The sequence below is a fragment of the Varroa jacobsoni genome, unplaced genomic scaffold, assembly GCF_002532875.2.
Source record: "Varroa jacobsoni isolate VJ856 unplaced genomic scaffold, vjacob_1.0 scaffold_770, whole genome shotgun sequence".
Classification (NCBI taxonomy): domain Eukaryota; kingdom Metazoa; phylum Arthropoda; class Arachnida; order Mesostigmata; family Varroidae; genus Varroa; species Varroa jacobsoni.
The window spans coordinates 182,587-199,316 of NW_019213672.1; the positions used below are offsets into that span (position 1 = coordinate 182,587).

Here is a 16,730-nt window from a genome sequence, read left to right on the forward strand (position 1 = left end):
TTCTTTTGTTATTTTTTTTAGTTAGTGTTGATGGTTGCTATTTTAAATAATAACGTTAAGCGGATTTTGGCCCATATAGCCTACCGTTTTTGATGCATAAATTGATTGAACATGAAAACAAGGGCTTAACAAAAGTAAAGAGAAAATGCCCTTATTTCTAGGAGGGACCGTGATAAAAGGCTGTGTAGTTGGACTGGTCACAAATTATGATTTGTTTGCCATGGGATTAAACGGTCCTGCTGCGCAACGTGAAGTGGATTATTAGGCCCACGAAGTATTCAATTCGGTATATAGTTATATATTTGATGTAGCATACTTTCATAAGTCTTGCAGTAAAACCGTAATAAACAGTGTATGATCGTATTGCTTTTGGTGCAGGGCAAGTGTGGTATTACCGATTGACGCTAGCACAGATGCTACTCGTGGCGGCTTCGGCTGCCGTCTTTCAGGGAGGGATAATAGGTGTTGCGTCGACATTTCCCAGTGAATACACTCACGCCTGTATTATTGGTCAATCTGCTGGCGGAGTGGTCGCCTCTGTGCTTCAGGTAAGAAAGCCTTATCTGGCCTAATTCGAGCTTTGGATAAAAAACGTGACCAACATGCTTAATACTTATTTTCGTTAATATTTTACCGATACATTAATCTGTATTTGTGCGACAAGTGTTGCATTTGTTTTGTTACGTTGTATTACAGCGGTACTGCTTAAGCCTACTTAGTATCTACTTAAGTGGTTCATTTAATTGTTTTCGCTTATTTCGTCGAATTTCAGGTGGCCGTATTATTACTGAACGTTTCTGCCATAATATCTGGGCTTATTTATTTTCTTCTTGCTTTGGCCTTGTTAATCTTCAGCGTATTCGTCCTTTTTCGAACTCAGCGGTCGGCGTTTTATCTTTATTACTTGAAATGTGCATTGGCATCTACCAGAGGACAAATACAAGCGGCGAGCGTGGCTAGTAGCGGCGTCGTTGATGACGGCTACGGAAGTACTTACGAGAGCAACTTCGAAGTGAAGGTGCGCACTGGCCTCGTTGTGCGAAAGCTGTGGCACTATTGCATAACGTTAGTACTCATTTATGTCGGGACGATCGGCGTTTTCCCAGGCGTTCTTGTTCATGTGAAGGCCTCTGGATCGCCTAGCGCGCTGTGGACACGTCTCTTCACGCCAGTGGCTTGTTTTTTTGTATTCAACGTCGGCGACCTTGTCGGTCGGTTATTAGCGTCGACGTCGTGGGCCGCTTTTCCCGCTCGCCGCGAAAATCTGCTTGTCGGTTTGACAATGATGCGACTAATGTTTCTGCCATTACTTTTCGCTTGCAACGTCGAGCCGCGTGCGACACCATCGATGCCATTACCTGTCCTGTTCAACTCGGACCTGGCCTTTGTCACGCTCAACGCACTGTTTGCTGTATCCAATGGCTACTTGACATCTGCTGCCATGGTCCTCGGACCAAGGAAACTGGAATACTTCCTCCAAGAGAAGGCAGGAGTAATATTGGTTGCCATGCTTGCTACCGGTATGACCTTGGGCAGTGTGGTCTCTCTGCTCTTTGTACGAGCGTTCTTTCATCCATCGCAGAAATAAATGGAATCATGGACTTTCATTGTGTTCGTATATGGCTAAGTGACTCGACGAGGCTTAATAGCTAGTGAGTTTGTTGTCGAATTGCCAAACTGCGATGATGGATTACCACGAAAGAAGACAGTGAATCGAACAGCAGACGTACTTCAGTACACATGTTCAATGAAAGAGTTCCAAGTACGTCTGAAACGGAATATCGACGAATACACGTACAGATATATATCTAGGTAGAAAGTTGAGGGGCTACGTGTCCATATCGTGTTGTATATATTCGCTGTACACGTAGCCAATTTAGACGCAAAGCTATTTATATAATGACATTAGCTAAAAAGGGGCAAGTATATGATATTATTAGGCTAAATAACGATGTTGTCCTATGCCTCGATGAAAAGTAGAAAGGTTAATTATATTTCTTTGAGATACGTTGCAAATTGTTAGTAGGAGATTTCCGAGATGCACGTCAATCGTTTGTGTTTGTCGATTGTTTCCATAGCATTGATTACTGGCACATCATAGTTTCTGCTTAAAAGTGCTAGTGCATTTAGGTTAGAGGAGCAAACAGCGTGACAGATTATGTGCCACGTTTTTTACAAATTATCCAAGTTACATTTGCGAGAAAATGTATAGCAGCATTTTGTTACAGTTTGTTATTCAATACACCACTTTTGCCGACATGATAAAATAGGAAAGCCTAAGCGTCACTACTACTATTGTCGCACGATGGCTAGATCTCACCAAGAATACAATGTAATAACGGCGCATCAATTGCAAAAAATGACGGATGAACGTAAACTAGAGGAAGTCGAGTTGTAGTTTGTCTTACTTTCTTATTTTCTAAGTGTAAATGGATAGTGAGCAAATGCATGTATATGATGCCATGTGGGCGTCTCTGTAATACAAAATGTGCACGGTCTTTTATTAATTGTTCACACTTCTTGTTAAACAGGGTAGACAATGGAATCAGTTTTTGCTTAAAATGTGCCCAAAATGCCAAGACCGAACGAGTAACGAAACACGTTTAGACTGAGTAGTTCACGCAACTCCATCAATCACTAAAAATTCAATAATACCCAATGAAGTTTATCACATGTTGTCCGTAGATATCGACTGAGATCAGAACGTCTAAAAATAAATGTTCTCTGTTTTACGTAGATTACGAACCATCGCTTCTGACAGCTGGTTCCCACTATAGGACCACAACGTGTCCCCAGGTTTAGTAGGAAATTACGTTACTACTGCGTCATCAAGGGGACCAACGGCAGAATTTAGAAGCCTGCAACTTGACAACAGTTTTCACAGCGGGCCTACTTGAATGTTTATCGATGTGCTATAGTCTCACTGAAGGTTCTTTATTACTAGATACTAATAGAGTTAATAAGCCGAGAGAATCGATAACAAGTAACTCTCTATTTGCTGATAGATGTAAGTACTCATTCGTATGGTGCAGCATCAGACTTTTCTATTTAGCGTACGAGGACTAAATTAAATTAGCAATAAATCGTTTCTATAATAATTTGTATTATTTTATTTGTTACATTGTTAATTTAATTTTGAAAATGTTTGTAGATTCATTCGTAATTAGGTGGGTTGGTCCGATAATCGGTGAACTGCCCCTGCCAATGCTAATGGCCATAGCAGAAGTAATACTGCGGCACTGTACAGCAGAGACACAAATGCTCAGCTAAAAATTATGTGCTCCATAGATATAAACAATCAGTGTTAACTATCGCTTCGTATTTGCTATATATAGATGGTGTCAGTACGAATAAGCAGATTTGAACAACGGATCACGCGGATTAACTGACATCGTCAATTGGAAATTTTTAGCCAAATATACTTCCAATCAAACAGCCGCATCTGTTACAAAAGAACAACGTTAGTTGACGTTTTTGGAACGAACTTCGTATGATAGGTAAGAGATTTCTCAGTCGAAACTATACCGGGATTTATACGTAGCTTTTAGTTTGTTGCGAACTAGTTGTTTGCGACTAGCAAACTATTTTAGGAATAAATAAAAACTATACTTAAAACTGTTGGTCTAGGACGCTGTGGAGCTAGGTAGACATATAATGTATTGAAATACATAATAGAAGGCTTTTTTTACTGCATATTTCTAAAACAAATTGCATTGCTAAATGACTGAGCATAATGAGACTGTTATTGATAGCATTTTGGCATGGCTAAAAATAGTAGCCAAAAAATAAGACGGCTACATACTAAGACTGCTAAAAATAAGAAGGCTAGGTACTAAGAATACTAAAAATAAGAAGGTTACGACTGAAGTAATAAAAAAATAAAAATAAAAACAAGTCAGCCGGCTCCAATACAAGAAGCGTAACGTAATAGCAAAAGTATATTCTAACGCGGGTAAAATTAGTTATCTCAGACTAGGCCTTCATGCAAAAAATTTCATTGCAGTCATAATATTTACCCTAACAGGAAAAGTTGGAAAGAAACAACAATATAATGCTAGTTTACCGACTCTCTGCAAATAGGCCTACTTTTTGAAGAACTATGTTGGTATTTAAAAACCATCATTAGACTTTATTACAGGAGATCCGCTTACATTAATTAATTACACCTTAGTTAATTATAAAGTGCACTCAAGCGGACGCTTTTTCTGAAAAATCTATATGAGTGTGAAACCCTATGGGATTCAGATTTTATATACATAGATAAACCTGCTTTATGAGGGTGTAACTGTATAGCTCTATTGAGCAGTTTTAACAATTCTGACCTGTTTTTTAAATCAATACAAAATATGAAAAAAGGGGTGAGCAAAGGTATATATAAATAAATATTAGTATTCTAGAACTAAAGACCTTGAGGAGTAAAATTGCATAGAAATTTCGTAGGACACGGTAGTTAGTGGTAAAGCCATGACGAAGGAATTTTGCTGAAAAGTTCGTTTATCGCTACAAACTTGCTCCGCTTTGGTGAAGACGCCATCCAGTATCTGTCTCATCTAAAAACTGATCTTGGGTATGCAGAGCAGCCCCATGAAATCCAGGCCTGTCCATGAAATAGGCACGTCGGTAGATTGAACCCATGGCAAGCTTTTGTCCGCCGCAAAAAAGCCACAAATGCGTACGTGCTTCCGAATCTTCATCCAGACTTTCCTCTCCTAAAGGTAATGATACATAGATTGTTAAACAGTCTTTGTTAATATGATCATGTCATCGAGATATACTAAGGCCGCCTGCCAACGAATCTTTTAGAATACCCAGTTCATTAGCCGCTGAGACTTTGTTGGGGTATTTGTTGACTCAACCAATCTACTTATTCCTTCTCGCTAGAAATTTTACCTTTGATGTTGAAGAACTCGTTCAACCAGTTTTGACGACCGACTTCACTGTCCTAATTTAATTTGCTAATGAATAGAAGAAATGAGAGTTCGTCGGTGCGAAGTCCAGAGAATATGGAGGATGCAACAAAACCTGCTATTTGAAATCCACAAGGGTAGCTTTGACGAGGTTTGCCGTGTGTAACCTCGCGTTACCACGAAGCAGAATTACGTGACGTCGTTTGTCGGGTCGTTTCTCTCGTATGGAGTAGTTAACTCGACGCAATTAGGGCAAATAAACGTACCTGTATGGTTCATAGAAAGCAATCTCCGCGAATCAGGCAATTGCACTCCCATCAAATGCAAAACATAATCTTATATATATCTGAAAGCCCTGCACAGAGGTCATTTTTTATCACTAGTGGCAGTTTTGTACAAGAATCGGTCACAATGAGCGCGTAACGCTCGATATCGGGCGAAATGCTGAGATGCAGTTTTAAGCCTTAACTCCTTGTTAGGTTCAGAGAGTTTATGAGATACCCAAGCTCCGAGTTTTTGTATAAACCAAAGAACTTAAAAAAATTAATGCCAGTTGTTTATTACATTAACCCATATATAAAAATTAACCCAGCCCATCTTTTCGGCCAATTCTCGAGTTCATTGTCAAAGTGCCTCCAGATCTTGGTCGTCATCAAGCTTATATGGTCGGTCGAAGCGAAGAGCATACTCTGGGCCCCGGATACTATCTTTAAACTTAACAAACTCTTAAGTTCTTTTAAGAACAGCGTCCATGTACAAGGAAAATGCCCTAGCTTGCCCCTACGGTGTTTTGGCTTCAATAAAATGCATTGTACAGAAGCTGTTAGAAATGCACTTTTTTCCATATAGAACGCCTTTCTCTGAGCATCTCATATGAGTTAAAATGGCAATTCTGTTAAAATTCGCTGATAATGTGAGACGAGCATTTTTAAACTGTATACAAAAAGGAATCAAAAAGTGGAAATAGAAAGTTCTTCTAAGCGCAGGAGCTTCTCGTGCAACCTTATATATTATTGAGACCTCCTACTTTTATTTTGCAGCAAGTGTGAATAAATATAACGTACATAATTATTATTATTATTAGAGAACAGATAACTGACATTAGAACTCTTTGTTGAAAGGATAGGTGTGGAACACGGCGTTCTAGATTAGCATGGTCATACATTGGAAAGTTATTCTAGGATATGAAATATTAGAATTAGCTATACGATTTCCGGTACAACGAGGTGCCCACATTTACGTTCCACTATGGGGTAGATGTACTGTTACAAATTTCATTTCTCTGTAATCGGGAAGGAGGACGACGATCCTTTGGCGAGGGATCTGGAGAGTATGCTGAATGTAAGAAGACCCCCGCTCAAATTCCAGCAGAGCTGCTCTTTCTACCTTGGTTATGTATAATCCGCCGTTATCATGATGATTGTTCGATACGACCACGCCACTTATAGGTTTTTCTTGATAATCTTTTTTTCAAGGATCTCCCAATGTTTGAGACTTTCCCAATCCCATGACATTTAAACCATAATTTTTTTCGAGTGTATATTTAGCCTAACTCTGGACATATCTTCCGGAGCCTTTTATTAATTTATATACTTTATATTAATGTAGCGGCGCTATCTCTAGTTGTTCAAAAAAAATGTCTGCGCTTTAATATATTATTATGGTTGAGCGTCGAATTTAGAGGGCGCCCAGGCTTTCAATTCTTGAATAAATCTCATAATTTCAAGAAAATGGTCACATAATTGCAGTTCATTTTTTGGCCAACTCGTAAGGTCTTTGCTAGCCATCTTCTTTCAAAGCCATCTTCTTAGTTTAGGATGTCTGGCTGGACTGGATACAACTTCCGGTTCTAAGGTGCCGTTATTGTAATAGTCCTTTCAAAGATGGAGCTCGCATGGTGTACGGAACAAATTTCTCAGGCGGTTTCGGCAGGCTTCTTGCCCTCTCTTGAGGGCAAAATAGGGTAAGTTTAAAAATGCACTCTCTTCATAAGCATCGATGTCTTTTATCTACTCTTATACTGAAATTTGGTTTATTGCATAAAAAATTATATAGAGGCTATGGAGGTAAGAAAGTACCTTCGAGTAACATATACACACAAGTAATGAATAAGTAATATGGAAAGAGAACGTTAAAAGCGCCATTACTTATTTTACAATTTGACACTATAACAAAACATACTGTTTTAATTTTATAGGGATAGTTTGCCCGAGCGTGCCTATTTCTTCAAACACGCTTCTCGTTTCTGAATATAAGATGCGTAACGAGTAACACAATCTGAGAGAGGACTAAAAAGCTTTATAATTTTCGAAGGTAGGTTCCAGTATCTTATTGATTGTTTTTACAGATATACTTTATCACGGTCTGGCTGAGAGGTAGCAGGACTAACAGTATAATGCAGTTTTATATAAGCGCAAAGCACTGAAAGGATAGAAACTCAACAATGAAAACTTGTGTTAAAGTCAAGAACTGGTTAACGTGCGACTCCCTTAAAGAGGAGGAGGTGCAAAGAAGAACAAAAACAAAGAATTAACCTGGAGCCTACCAAGCGTGTACTATACACAGTATATGAACCTGCATAGTAAATGCCGGGACACAAACCTGTTGACACGCTGGTGGTCCTAAAGTCGAGCAAAGGAGCAGAATAACGGCGAAAGAGTAGAGGCCACTCAGAAATGCAAGCGCGAATAATATAAAGAATATGAATCTGTACGCGAAAAGTGTCGGTCACGACCTGAGACATCAGACTCTTAGAGCCGTGATAAGGAAAAGATAGATATCTTTGAAAAACAAGCTATTAATGCTAGTCGCAGAAACTTACGCAGAGAAAGCGTAAGTGTCAGGCCATCTATTTTGTATAAGAGAGTTATATATTTCGAAAACAATATGCCTAGAAATTCGGTTTGATGATACAAGATAATAGTAAAGCCTGCTGTATTTAGTGCACGCCAGGGAAGAGATAGACACATTTGGATAATTTTCTTAACAACAATTTGTGAATTAGTGAAAAACGTGCGTTAGCACCGTAGTGTTTTGAATTGTCCACAGTAAACACACAATGAGATTAGAAGTATTTTCAATTTGGCGCGGGTCCAAAGATACTTTTTTCATAAAACCGGTAAAAAAACATTATGAAATATTGATGTTCATCTGCTGGATTAATTGGATTGCCTAATATTTGCATGGAATTCTGAAGGTTCAGATCCATTTCATGTTAAGATTGTGGGAAAACTGCAATGCGGGGTAACTCAACGGTAGCGCAGAGACGACCTAGTAGCAATTGGATCACGGGATAAATGACACAGCAGAATAAGACTAGCCTACAGAATAACTAGAACACGAAAGTGACGAAAAATATCTGAATTAGGGCGAGGGAATACTAGAGGTAGGGTAACACGCTTAAATTACTAAAACAGGGTAACAGGATACTACTGCAGGGTTATGAAGTGACCCGAACAGCGTAATGCATATAAGAAAGAAATACGATAGAACGAAGTGACGTGGATCACCAAATGCAGGAAGCTAGTTGAACATCTTCAGCGAGTTCTGCTTTAGAACGTGGTTGAACATGTGCGTACGTTATAAGGTACGGATCATGTAAGGAAAATACTGAGTGTACGGGTTCGGCATCCATGAGTAAAAATCGATCGATGTACAGAATATGTAGTGCTGCTCGTTACTGCACAAATCGACGGCTGACGGTAGTTTGGCGCCGATATGATATATTACAAGCGCAACAAAAGCGTAATATTATGGTTTGGGAGTTCGTAATATGTTCTAATTTTAAGCTGTACGGATGTCAAATCTGACAGCAAAAATATTCCAGACCTACATAAGTGAATAGTTCAATTTCAAAAAGCATACTACCCGCATTATGTGATCATTAAATATATGACCACGAGCTCAGCTAGGGGAAACAGTTACCTGTATCTGTCTTTTTGTTTCTTCTTTCCAACATTTTAAAAAGTTTTGATTGAATTGAAGATCGTTGGCTTTTAGGGCCCGTTTGAGCGTATGTCGCTAAACCGTAGGGGTGACAGGGCTGGGCACTGGCAGAATGAAGTGGCAGGATTTGGCCCACGGCTCTCATATGTTAGATGGACCCGCCGACCGCAGTCGGGACGAGAATAGTTGGAGAAGGAAGAAAATAGATGGAAAGGGACACCGATTCCTCAGCGCCACTTGGTCACTTTGCCGGGAGCTAGCGAATCTGTTCGTGAGACACGACAAGCGGCAGCCGATAGCAGCGGAACTTTTTCGTTGGATCGACTTCACTGGGCCTGCATTTCAAAAGAACGCAGCAAAAGGAGGGGTAAGACAGCAGCAGTAGCAGCAGCAGCAGCAGCAGCAGCAGCAGCAGTGCCCCAAAAGTAGAGCTCAACGCTGGCCAGGACTTGACAGAGGAGATTCCGTGTCGTTTCTGTATTCCACTCATCTACATACAACTTTGCTGGCGCCGTCGCTCGCCTTTTTGGTAGTCGTCGCTGCCGCTCGACGCAACGACGACCAGTTAGCGAGCCAGCTACACAGTCTGGCCCAGCCGGCCGTTGCTTGAAAACGGATTGACGACACACCGGCGTTCCGCTATTTGCCGCCCGAAACTCGAAGGTGCAGGGCGCTTCCAGGAGCTATGACCCCGCTAGGTTTGACAGACGCTCGTAGCGACTTTACGTAAGTGAGCTGCTTGCTGCCTGCCGCTGAAGCACGAGGTATTAAAGTAAATGTAGCTTACGTAGTACTAACAGCGGGTTTTCCATACGGCACTGCGACAATCGAGTGGCGGCTATTTAGAAACGAAGCTGGTTCAATTCGTACAGGGAACGCATTTAAATTTCAAGGGTCTCCGTGCGCGGCGTCTCGGCAGTTCTCTAACGAGCAACAAAAGTATGCATGCGACAATATCAAAGCACGACTGTTTGTGGTTTCAATCACTCTACCAACATTAAAGTATTCGAAATAGATTAAACGGCAACTTACCCTGTGCCGCCGAACTGACCAACTTTTTTAAGCGGACATTCGAGCGTGACAAAAACTCTATCGTTATTTAATTCGGTGCGTATCAGCAAGTGCTAAAACTATCAGGAATTGTACGAAACAGCGACGAAGTGAAATTTGTTCGTGAGCATTGGTAAAAAAAAAGTGATCTTGTGTAAACAAAGAAACGTGAAAAAAATACAAGACGCCTTCACAATGCGGCTCGTATTCTACTTAGCCGTTTTTGTCGGTTACTTTACACAGGTAAGTTATAACATTGATTGATACGAACGACGCTTGTCAACAACTTGTCCGTAACAGTAACGGTTACATAAGATCAAACGGCATTGGATGAAAGTTACATTCTATTATGTCGTTTATACTATCGTTGGATACTGTTTCTTCAGTCCATTAGCATGCATATTTACTGCCTTGGCAGAATGAAAAACTTACCTTCTGATTAGCCTAGAGGACAACTTAGAGAGTGTGGACGTGGCTGACGCGTTGTCAATGACTATTACCAACTTTTCAATACCTCTAGTTATTACCAGCGTCAATTCACGTTGAACATACTAGCGAAATCATCTACTTCAGTTCAGGATCTGTCACTGGCCGTTCGGTCCAAGATGAGCCGGTTAGTATGAGTGGCGCATATAATATTATTATTCTGATTGTGTTAATGGCCACTTATAACTAATCACCCTTTAAATACGAACTTCCGCAATGGTGCAGTTATGTGGCACAAGGTTGGATAAAGAAAGCCACAATAGAAATAATTTATTCAGTACCTTGTTCATCGTCGTTCTCACGAAGCGTTATTGCTACTGCTGCTGCTGCTGCTGCTGCTGCGACATTTGGCATGGCGATCTAGGGCAAGAAGGTGCGCAAATGAAAAAAGGGGTGCCACCGCGGTAATTATAATGGTACGCTAAACACAGCGCATTTGCTTCGGAGGCATATTCGCAGAGTCATAATGAATCTGCATTGGACATTACTGTATTTACAGACACTCATCCGTAACCGTTTTATAAAACATCCTTTGCCGACACAGCGGTTAACCACGCGGACCGGACGGCTAGATGTAAGGTATCGCTTGACAGATATAATAAATAAATGGATAGATTGGCATCAAAAGCTGATCTTGAATGTACCGATCAGGAGGAAGGAACGGATTACCATTGTCTGCGCTAAGAAAACGACAAGCGTTACTGAGTAATCGTTGTGATGTATAACACAGTCGTGATAAGCCTGATAACATTTTCAGGACATTTTACGCAGGATACCGTTAGTATATAGCTTCGATTTACACAACAGTAAATATGACGATAAAGCGAAAAGGTTTCGGGTACGAAAATTGTCAATCAGCTTATTTTGCAGACTCACAATATAGCGTTCGCTTAATGAAATCTCTATACATTCTCCTGGCTGTTTATCTAAAAATGAATACTGATGAGAGGACGACTTTTATCAAACGGCGCTTTTGATACTGGAAGAGTAAGCGCGCTATTGGCATCGTAAAGCATGAGCCGTTCATCAGCTGCTAAAACGGTTATAAATAATAGCGTAGTACTTCTGAAGTACTAAATGAAGTAGCTGAACCTAGGAACGTAACTAAAAGGGGCTCGGTTAACATAAACTATTCGACTTTTAATTGTTTCAGTCATTTGTTGTACACAATTTTATTTAAATCGTGTTATAGGGTCAGACCAGAGTCCATCAGCTGGGTCGTTTCTTGAATAAGCCACTATCGATCACTACTAATCGTTTCCTAATCAGATATTCAGAGTGTATTTGATACTTATATACCTTATATAGCCTATCGGGTTAATTGAAGAGAAGCTTTGCACTTTTATTAAAAGCTCCACAAAAACAAAATCGACTCATTTAGTTAGACACTTGAAGAATGCTGGTCCAGATAACTTGTATGCAGTGAAGATTCAGACCAAAGGTTCAGTAGATTCAAATTAATAAACCTTCTGAGTCTGTTCACTCGTTTGGTCGTGCTATTTTAGCTTCGCCCGTGTGAAGAATCCATAGAAATAAGAACGTAAGCGTCCACGCTTGAATGGAAACAACGAGAAACAACAAGCCGTAACCTCTATACACTCAAAGTTTTTAGGCAATCGGAGCGTCGAGGATCTGCATAAAGTATCGGTAGCCCATGCCCCATTTAAGTCATAAATGTATAGCCCCAACGTATCCTATAAGGGGCGAAGTAAATCACTGTATAAAAAATGCTCTGCATTGTAACATTTTCTATCGCGTTCTAGAAATGTCACATCGTAAACTTCTGCACTCTTGCCTATCCATTCATAGATATATCTACGTACAAACGCCCGTGATTTGTATGAGCGATAGCACTTCAGAATTACCGTTCGCTTTTAAGCTAGTTTACCATTGATACTGCTTCAATCTTCATGTGCGAATCCACTGGTTTTCAGTGTCTCAGAAATGTCTGCTTTCAGAAACGTCGAGGCTTGTGTGCGTTCTTTCCTTCATCTGTCGTTGTGGGTGTCGTGTTGCTCTTTACGCGAAATAATACTGTGTAAATATTGTGAACGAATAGCAGCGATTTTCTCCCTAGCTCCCTATCTGGTCGAACATTATTGGCTTCTGAGACTTCACGCAAAGAAGAAATGTGGTTACTAATGGTGAATCGCTTTATGTCACGGTCTGACGTGAACAGCACACCGGTGTAACTGCTGCATCCATGATCGTTGTTGACGATGTTGCTGAGGTGTTTCTATCTGTCCGCGCTGTTTCGTTCGCGTTCGCACTTGTCTCTCCTTTACTCCGATGACCCTCGGAGATCTCCTGTAACAACATTAAGTTATTCAAAAGCACCGAAAACAGTAAATGACGCTGATTTTTCCGCTAGCTGTATGTATGTCTTGTACACCTACGCGCGATACAAGGGTAGAACCTTGAACAAAAGTTCTGTACCAATGTCGGGTCGTTTGAAAAATCAGCCAAACAAGCAATGTGAATATAGCGATACTTTTTAGAGATCGATTCATGGCAAACTAATCAAATAGAAAACTGTGTTTCATTCAAAATTCAATTCTGTGCCCTTTCTGCAGAAATCGAAGAATAAGAAAAATTTGCATTTGCATGTTTGGCGAATTTCTAGCTGCTCGTTTTCTCAGCTCAAGGGGGATTTTTTTTCTCACGCATATCTATATATGTTATTTCACATGATTATTGTTATATCGAGTGATCTACTTGTACTGTTTATGCGGTCTATGTCGACTACTCGTGAGCAGATCTTGACCGCTTCTGGGCTGTTGCTCTGTTCTCGCGAGTGTTAAAACCTCTTCTTTTAGTTATTTTGATTAAGCGTAGATATGCATAGTAGCAACGAATCCTACGATTTTTGTGTGGCAATGGACTTTTTTTAATTGCAACTTCGTGCCAGTCCCTGCTGTGCGTGATGCACATGCTGTCTATGTTACATAAGCTACGCTGCTTCTCGAACGATTCTGGCCCACTCCACCTATCGGCCCACCAGTACACCGTCGGCTATCTAGACCGCTATCTAGAGAATCAGCGGCCCGACAGATGAAAATAGCGTGGCACGGTCCGCGTCAAACGGTGCCCAACATAACGGATAATGGGCAGACCGCTACTGCTATTACTGGCATAGACCCTCAGAAGCATTGACCAACGACGAATCATCGCCAGCGGCAATAATAACAAGCGCACGAAGCTAATCCTCTGATCTGCGCGATAGTTTGCGTCACTGTAACGGCTCTTTTTGGCGTTACCAATTTTACAGAAAGCCAGCCACTACGTATCGTCTCTGCGATAGAGCAGGCCAAGCAAAGTTAACCAGCAGAGAATCGTTGACAGCGATGCAGAAAAAGCCTTAGAAGCTCGACACTCGCAAACGCGTCCAGTCGCATATAAGAAGAAGCTTCTCGATTTTCTCAGGCTATGTTGACCGGCAAGAAATAGAAGTAGACGCTGGTAACTCTCGTCAGTTGCGTTAAAATAGAGCAACAACCAGTTGTCATTCGATGAAGAAGACGATAGACAATTGAATGAAATCAACGTTTAGAATTCACGGTTTATTATATCGATAACTATATAAATGCATATATGCTGTCATAACGCGTAAAGCTTTACTTCGTTAATCAGAAACAACATTGTATCATGCGACAGATAATTCAGAACGGGAGCCGCCAAGCTGGCGAAAGGTTGTTGACTTGAGAACTTTGTGCAGTTTTATCATATATTTGTTAATATTTTATCGTTATTTTTGATACAGGTAGTTAGATTTAATTTATGTTCCATCTTCACTAGAATGCTTGTTGATCGAAGTTACAGTCGTTCGGTAATTTACATTATCTCTAGTCGACAACCCAGCTGATTCGTGATTTCTCATGTGAGACAAACATGCAATAGTACGTATTGTTGCGTGTTGTTGTCGTTGTCAGCGTGCTCCATCGGTGATCCCCATCGAAGAATCCCTGTCGTTCTTATGTCGAATGCTTTAACTTTTACAAACTGTATTTTACGGCATCTCAGCACCCTTCGTTATCGCACCCTCTTAGGTGTGGGCTTCAATATACTGCCTACATATCAAATATCTGAACTGTGCCAAGCGTGACCGTGAAGCACTTTCGCCTTCCCGGCCAGGCCTTCATCATCTTCCAAGTTCGAAACGGAGCACAATGGAACGAACGAACAAGCTAAATCGGTCGATAACCACAAGAAAAAACATTGCACTGACATCATCACCATCATCGCGATCATCATGGTCTTCGTAGACAACGGACAAGACTTGTATAGAAAAAATCCTCTCAAGATAACCAATTTTCTCCCCATTGGGCTTTTCGCTTGAATCAGCTTCGACTAGCGAGCAGGGGTGACGAATCGCGAGCCATGACAACTAAAAAAAAACTCACCGACTGAATGATTATAGCCGTCCGCTATTGAAGACAAACGCCTAAAAAGAGGAAAGGGTGAAATGATTGTCCGTGTTCTGTTCGATCATTATAATGTTGTCATTATTAAGATTCTGTCAAAAGTAACTTCCGGCGTATTTTGTTCCAATAACGGTCAGCAGCTTTCATTACGTACATTAACGATCGAGGAGCAGTCGGGGAGGAACGAACGAATGGCTTTAGCTTCGGTTCTATTTGCTGCTTTCCGGCTCGCGCCACCTACGAGTACCCGTTGCTGACAAACGAAGATAGTTCAATCCACTGTGACTAGCGAACGCTTTGTAGTCAATGAGAGTGCGATTGAGGTGAAGGGGGACTAATAGAATTGTGAGAATAGTTGAATTTGTGATTGGTACCCAACGGCGACGCTGTTGATGTTATCGACGATGCCAATTTTGCTGCTGATGTCGCCTCCGTTATCTGACCGTTATCACAACGTATACAAGTCGTTGATCGCGTCGTTCTTTTCTGCGTTTATCCGATCGTCATAGGCTCTCACCATTGTTGCATTTTACTGTTGTTTATGGTGATGCGGCATCAGCTGCATCCCTGCGCTGACCGATTCAGCTCCAAGTTGCAATAATGTTGTTGGCTGGCGGAAAGAATGGGCCTGATGCCAGCCCACGTTCCGCTTTTGGACCTCCCCTTTCGCTTTAACTATCTATGCCCGTACCTATTCAGAACTATTAGGTAATGAAAAACGCTACCGAATTTCAAATGCTCTAACGAAAATGTTTCATCGTATTCGATGCAAACTCTACAGTAACTGCTCTGTCCTTGAATTTGCATCATTTGAGTAATGACGATGGAGGCTACGTGTCAAAAGATTTAAACATGCGTAAAAATGTAGGAATATTTCTAACCTACTAGGTCAATATCGTGTGTTACTGGTTTGTAATCTAAAAGAGTTAACAAATCACAAGAGTTTTGACATATGGCCGATAAACTTTAAAGACATGAGTTTTCTGCCTGCCATCACAAATTAATTATTATTATTATTTAAAAGCCAACCAGACGATTATTCTTTGTAGGGATTACTTTGCATTGTTACCAGTCACTCCTGCTTGTTTTATCAGTGACTGGCACCTTTATGCGTTGCGCCTGATGAATATATATATATATATATATACACACCCTTTTAAATTGGAAGAAAGAAATCCGGGTAACAGCCCTCCACACGTCACTACTAACTTTTTTATAAAAGTAGCATTTCTTCCTCGTACTTCAGCCTAAATGTTCTGGAGAAGATGTTTATTTATTATATCCTCCGTCACTTCAAAGATTCATGACACCTCCGAATCAGCTCTTAATGATGCGAGGTTTGAATGGCGCCGGGCACTACGATATACTGAAGTTTATTCTACCTGCTGTGCAACCCATGTAAGCGGCTCCTTTCCATCCAGGCTTTCTATCCAGGATAATGCCAAACGCGTGCTACTTTTGCGCGCCAGATAGGTTATCTTCTTTACCTTTTGTTGGACAAATTCCATTCTGTCCACTCGAACAACTTCATCTACCGCTACCCAGATGGCTCGCGGCAAGCTCCAATTTTAACTGATTGCGCTGCACAGTACATAACCTTGTTGACAGCACTGTTTCAGGCACGCTTGCTTTCGTTTCTCTAGCCAACAAGCAGCATACGTCATTTGAGTTGGCAACCGAAAATACTGATAAGCGTCACAGACCTTTTCTTTTAGCCATAAGACTGAGGACGTCGACAAGTACGCTGTAATCTGGCATTGTTTTTCAGCGATGCTGAATTGCTTCTTTTGTGAAAAAAAGTCCAGGAAAAACCTAACCTGCATGCTTCTTACTTCTATCTCGCTATAAGATTGTTGAATTCAAGCTCTTATAGGCCTCTTCTTAACTGTACCCCAAAGCTTCGCTAGGTCTTCCCTGAATG

General features: G+C 40.9%; 2 protein-coding genes and 1 long non-coding RNA gene across 9 annotated transcripts in view; 2 read left to right on the forward strand and 1 right to left on the reverse strand.

Moving 5' to 3' along the window:
* LOC111263481 (equilibrative nucleoside transporter 1) overlaps positions 1–3,098 on the forward strand; it is an 18,117-nt gene extending 15,019 nt beyond the window's left edge. For all 5 annotated transcript variants that reach the window (XM_022838598.2, XM_022838593.2, XM_022838592.2 and 2 more), the window contains 2 exons: positions 379–548; positions 773–3,098. In XM_022838598.2, the coding sequence (XP_022694333.1) occupies positions 379–548; positions 773–1,588 (986 nt within the window). In that variant the 3' untranslated portion in view covers positions 1,589–3,098. The remainder of the gene's footprint in view (positions 1–378; positions 549–772) is intronic.
* A 1,273-nt stretch (positions 3,099–4,371) lies between these two features.
* Positions 4,372–10,680, reverse strand: LOC111263483 (uncharacterized). Its single transcript, XR_002682258.2, has 2 exons — positions 10,335–10,680; positions 4,372–4,709 (listed from the first exon to the last, which is right to left on the reverse strand). It is a non-coding gene; the product is annotated as an uncharacterized LOC111263483 (long non-coding RNA).
* Positions 9,151–16,730, forward strand: part of LOC111263480 (uncharacterized) — a 45,661-nt gene continuing 38,081 nt past the window's right edge. For all 3 annotated transcript variants that reach the window (XM_022838589.2, XM_022838588.2, XM_022838590.2), the window contains exon 1: positions 9,151–10,145. In XM_022838589.2, the coding sequence (XP_022694324.1) occupies positions 10,098–10,145 (48 nt within the window). In that variant the 5' untranslated portion in view covers positions 9,151–10,097. The remainder of the gene's footprint in view (positions 10,146–16,730) is intronic.